The sequence below is a fragment of the Diachasma alloeum genome, unplaced genomic scaffold, assembly GCF_001412515.2.
Source record: "Diachasma alloeum isolate Michigan unplaced genomic scaffold, Dall2.0 Dall_scaffold_00389, whole genome shotgun sequence".
In the NCBI taxonomy this organism is placed as follows: domain Eukaryota; kingdom Metazoa; phylum Arthropoda; class Insecta; order Hymenoptera; family Braconidae; genus Diachasma; species Diachasma alloeum.
In genome coordinates this window covers 337,962-343,961 of record NW_021680528.1, presented here as the reverse complement: position 1 = coordinate 343,961, position 6,000 = coordinate 337,962, and the positions used below count along the sequence as shown (strand labels likewise).

The 6,000-nt window shown below is 38.6% G+C and overlaps 1 protein-coding gene across 1 annotated transcript in view; it reads left to right on the top strand.

Moving 5' to 3' along the window:
- Positions 1-6,000, top strand: part of LOC107041889 — a 312,145-nt gene that overhangs the window by 847 nt on the left and 305,298 nt on the right. The window contains exon 2 of the mRNA XM_029126392.1: positions 5,747-5,907. Coding sequence (XP_028982225.1) covers positions 5,747-5,907 — 161 coding nt within the window. The remainder of the gene's footprint in view (positions 1-5,746; positions 5,908-6,000) is intronic.

The following is a 6,000-nucleotide window of genomic DNA, read 5'->3' as shown; positions in this document are numbered from 1 at the left end:
CCCCGTGCATGACTACGAGGAACCATACCGAGTTAATCCTCCACTCCTCTCGGTGCGAATGCCGCACAAAGAGGAATGGAGAAGAATACATCTCCGATGCATAAGAGCGTGGAGGGTTTCAATCGGCTGTTCCTCTTTGTGCGACATTCGCACGGGCACCAGCCTCTCAACACACACATGCCCCCCCCCAAACCACCGTGGGAAATATGAAATTAAAATGAATACAAAAAAAAAGAGAAAACCGCGAGAGCCTGCACACAATGCAGTGAACCCAACAAAATAAACCACTGCATATGTGCCAAAAACAAAATAGAAAATAGACAATAAAATATCCCAAAACACTTACCGTAGCAAATAAAATCCCTGGCACAAAATGAAATTACTCCAAAACACTTCACAAGTTACCGAGCGTGTGAGGGAAACTGACAGGTGAATCGGGAATACAATGTAATCCGAACTCACAAGAATGTCATCGTCAGCACCCAGCCGCTCACGGCCACCGCCCGGTGCACGATTATCCAGCTAAAATAACTCAATCGATACTACACATAAAATTTAAAACGCCAACTCCTTAAAATTGCCTCCAAAAAGCAATGGGGAACAATTTTGAGCGGGGGCTGTAATGTCCAAAAATTTTATGCTAGAAATTCAAGACTAGAATAAATTTTATGTAAGATTATAATTATAAGTTATATTATAATTTCATGTAATCAAGAACCAAATCCACAATTGTAAATTAAATTGAGTGCATTTCATCACCTGGACTCAATTAAAAATTCCAAAGACAATTCTAAAATCCTTCTCTGGACATAACAATTGATATTTAATATTTTCAGTACTGCTATTTATTAAATGACCGATTATATAGTATTTGAATTGGCATTTAAATAGAAAAGTATTAAATTTTCCCATTATTGTTCTATCGAAATTCTACCGTTCGAATTTTGTACAATTTTTTGTTTCGTTTTTTCAATTTGAGGATTCCTATAGAAAATGTGTCAATACAAAAAGTTTTATAGAAAGATGAAGTTCTACTGATTTTTCCTATAAAAAACGGTCTATTGAACATTTTCTTTATTTCGCAGCGCATTTTTTAAAATAAAATCAGTCAAAAATCAATAGAATTTTCAATAGAATTTTCTATAGTTTCGTTAGATTTTACTATGAAATTTTTTCATTATGTATTATATCTATTTTCAAGAGACGGTTAGTGGGATTGACACGTGGGATTCTCCCACCTCATATCAGTCACGAATCTGATTTACCAGTGACAATCCTTCCGATCAATTCACTGAGAGTTTACTGTAATATCACCACTGGAGTATACATAACTGAAAAACGAGTACCTACTGTGCATGAATTCTTTTCGACTGTTCCACTGGGATATAAGATTATTGAAGTGCCATTGAACATCACTTATCTTCTGATCGCCATTCAGGTAATAGGTCATCTCCAAGTGAAAATTGTTGACCAAGAAAGTAAATTAGTTATTTTCAGAGGAGAGGTTATACCAATAAGATTACACAACAAGGCCTAATATAGGTACTGTTTTCAATAAGACGACTGGAGCTTCTTATAAAAGCAAATCACCATTAGCAATTCCGAGCAGTCATTGACGACATCTCAAAGCGGAACCTAAAATTTCTCAAGAGCTTGGGTCTGCAACTCCAAAGGAAAAGAAAAAAAAAGAAGAGAGCGAAAAGGAGAATCCATAGATTCCTCTGTTATTGCATCATCATCTACCATCATAAGCCATGGAAGAGATCCTGGAAATTCAATAAACCATAGAAGAGATCCTGAAATTCATCGTCTTGGATGAATCTGTCGCCCACTATGAGATTCATGTACATCAGCCGTTCGCATCGGCGATTTTCAATAACAATGATGAAATTCGCATTGCCGTGCAGCATTAAGACTTATATTTATTGCCGAGTATATGTTCACTGCATATACACGAACGCTTGACTAACGCTGATCACAACTGTTACGCACACAAGATCGGTGAATTGTGCCATTCTCCACTTATTCGAGGAAATTCGCTATGAATTGAATGCCATTGTGATTGATAGGATCAAAAATGTTGATATTACAACGCTAATGAAGAATTATGGCTCACAAACTCCGAGTCAAGCTGCTCTTCTAGAAAACGCAGGTCGGATTTTTGAATATGACGAATTAACCATTATCGATGCTAATGGCTATTTTGACATCTCGGCACCATTGAGTCTGTTGTTGGGTTGTGCTGAGGATTATGGAAGGATCATTGTGAATGCGAAACATGAATTCATTCTAACACGAGGAAACACCGATTTGAATGATCCAAGCACCATCAAAGCGAGTTGCTGCAGAGGTAGAAATTGAACGATGAATTGAGGTCCATTTACTTCACCCATTGTTGACAAAATCAGCGTCCATGTGCAACACTGGAGTGGAGCTGTCTCCAGAGGTTGGGATTTTTACCACCGTTATATAAGCGATATGTTGACGACATTATTATGGCGGTCCCTGAGGATGAGGTGCAACATGTGGTTGCTGTGTTCAATAGCCACCATAAGAGGTTTAGGTTCACTCGTGAAATAGAGGTCAACAACGAAATATTGTTCCTGGATGTGCTGCTCATACATCAGGGCAATACTATCATCACAAATTGGTATCGCAAACCACCTTGAAGCGGCTGTTTTCTCAATTATTTTTCGCAATATCCTGTCTTTGAGATGAGAGGGACATTATTTATATTAGTAGCCAGAGGATGGCGAATGGGTGAACACAAATATCTGAATGGAGTTGATCATTTGGAGTTGATCAGGACAACTTCGCTAATGAATAACTATGCCGAATCTTTCATCTCTTACTGGATGGATTGGAGCATTATCCTAGCGTGAGGTGAATGTGTAGGTCGTAGGAGAGTTGATGATATAGAGGAGGGTATATCCGGCGGAGGTCATATCCGGTGGGTTTGAGTCAGAGCTTGGTGAGGCTGTCAAAGAAATTAAATTTTTTGCTGATATCTAGTAACAACAATAAAAGTGGGGGTCTGCTGGGGACATGAAAAGATCCAGGTGATACTTTGGATGTAGTGAATTCGATATACTGCATCCTATGTCACGACTGCGAGAGGGTGTATGTAGGTCAGGCAAAGAGGTCTCTTAAGGTTAGATTGAAGGAACGTCGATGCAACATTTGTCTGTCACCATCAAAGCATACAGCTCTGACGAAACATGTCTGGGGTGAGGATTCTGTGATCGATTACGGAAAAGTTAAGAACTTGGGACGAGAAGAACATCGCAAGAGGGGAACCCTGCTGGAGGTGATTCAGATAAAAAAATATTAATAGTGTCAATTTCAGGATAGAAGACGGTATGAGTGGGGTTGATAGTCATCTCATCACAGCTGTTTGAATTTTCGGGTTTTGAATGTTGACCGGGTTTCATTGAGTCCTGGGGTACTTTTATTCTCCTAGGGAGTGACTAGGGAGGTTTAGATTGATGGGGGGTAGACAGTGTGACGTGAATGGTTGACATTATTACTAGGATTGTTTACACAGCATTTTGTTGTCGAGTTGTGCTTATTAATCTGAAAAATCCTTATTTGTGCTTTATTTTTGTATCGGTGTTAATTGTGCAACAGTCGATGGTTGAGTCGTCGGCACGTTATTTTTTTCACGGGGTTTTTATGTTGTGGACAGCGTTTCCAACGATATTTTACTTCATGATGTTTCACTTTTAATTTGTGAGTTATGACTTGCATAGCTATTTTTTGTATTTAACATGTACTGAGAGGGTGTTGAAATTAAAAATGAGGTTTGTTATGCAGGAAATAAATAAAGATTGAGTTGTTTTCCTGGAGATGATCTCCATTGCAGATAGAAACTTTCACAAGCAATATTTGATCATTGTTTTTTTTACTGACCACTGCCAGGCCAACTAATATAATTTCACAATTATGAACTAGTTTGACTAAATAAACACTTTCATTTCTAACAATTGCTCCACCGAATACCAGTATCGATCCATTTTCAAGAGAATTATCTCCAGCTTAAAAGAACCCGGGAACTGATTCGTAACACCTTCAAGAGTTTGATATTGGTAACAATATCTATAATTGCCACGAGTTTTTTCAACCTAGTCAGTTGAAAAACTGTTTATTCATGCTATGAGTTGAAAAGTTGAAAAAGAATGAGATTCTTCTTCTCTACAATTCATATGAATAATTTAAATATAAAACAAAAATCTTGAGGATTTCTTGTTTGTGGGCATACTTAATGACTCGAGCCGTAAGTGTAGATATACTTTTGAAGAACACGATATGTCTAAAAAGTGGGGGATTCATGCAATTGTGCAATGATGACGTTCACTCTATACATATTTTATGCATACCTTATTAGCTATAGGATGATGTTCGCAGGGCTTATGTGTAAAACCGGCAAAGTGATGGAGATTGTTCAGTATTTCCCAGATGTCGAATGAAAACTTAATTACTTGTCATGTCTAATTTCATCAATTTATAAGTGACGTGGCAGTTTGGTTTTTTTGACAGAATAAGAAATATCACTAAATGATAAAGTTTCATAAAATTGTTCAACTAACGAAATAGTACATTATGTCATGACGGCGATAGCGTTAGTTCGTGAGTCGTGTAAAATTTGCAGCACGAGGCGTGGTAAGTCGGAGACGAGGCTCGCAAACTTTACACGACTCACGTGCTCAACGCTATCGCCCGAATTACATATGCTATTTTTCGTCACGAAGGCCCGATGAGGGGGGGGGTGGGAGAGGGTGCGGTAGGGGGTCCAGGGGGGTGTGGTCGCCCGTTTGGGGGGGTTGGGGGGGGCTAGGCCCCGCCACTGAAAAAATGAAGAAAAACAGAAAAAAATATTAAACAACTGAAATCGTTATGACTTCATATAAAAATTAATAGCTAGTAAATTCTGTTGGAATACCCAAAAGCATGGGGTGGGTGATGAAAATTTTACACTTGCAAAAAAAAATTATATCGAAATTAAAAAATAAGAAGAGATATCAAGGACAAGGAATGATACGGTTTTCCTTCAGAAAATTCTGAAAATTGTGATATGCTCGATCATAAATTGGTTTTGATGCTGATGGTATGAGGATAGATTGAGCCTTCCTAGTATGATCCAGAACACCTTGGGGAATGGTCCATTCGTCAGCACCAGACTCATTGAGACAGTTTGCATTCACTGACATGCTGGATGTTGAGCTCTCAATGTCCGCATCACTAAACGTCATGAGACAGTACTCTCTGATCGCATATCGCATATCGCACTATCTGGGACAATAAAATTCTCCATTTTATTGAATTTTTCTCGAATTTAGTCACAATTTTCTCCTGAACAGTCATCCGATGTTCAACGACGCACAACAACAATGTGAAGACTGCTACTTTTATTACCGGCGGGTTAGGTTACAGAGAAGGCCGCTAAGGGTGCTGTAAATCTCACTAGACTATACACATTTTCCTGAACACAAAGCGCACGCCCAAGTGACGATTCGATCAGCTCACTTCACGTCGCGCTTTATCGGTCCTTGGAGTGGTAAGTGAGACTTACCATACCTGGTCCTCGTCTTACCATCCTTGGAACACCGATTCTAGAACTATGGTCTAAACGCCATTTACCCCCTCCCAACGGAGTCCCGGTAACCTCCGTTTATCGGGCCTCAGTGACGAAAAATGTCTTTTCCGATTACTCTAACCACTTATTTTTCGGTCTTTTTGATCTTAATAGATAAAGAGCCTGCAGTCAATAACATCATGTGATCAGGAGATACGAAAGACGAATATAGATAGGATGAAAGGAACCTGGAGTGACATAATGCAGCTGTGTAATAAAAAATACTTGAAGCCTTTTTTGATAATTAATTTTCTGCAGTTAGGCAGTTTATTGGGGTATGTAATATAACCATTCTGCATATAGTGTCATATGGTGATCAAATTACTTTCAGTTACATATAAATATAATTAGAAAAGTTCCAAAATTTA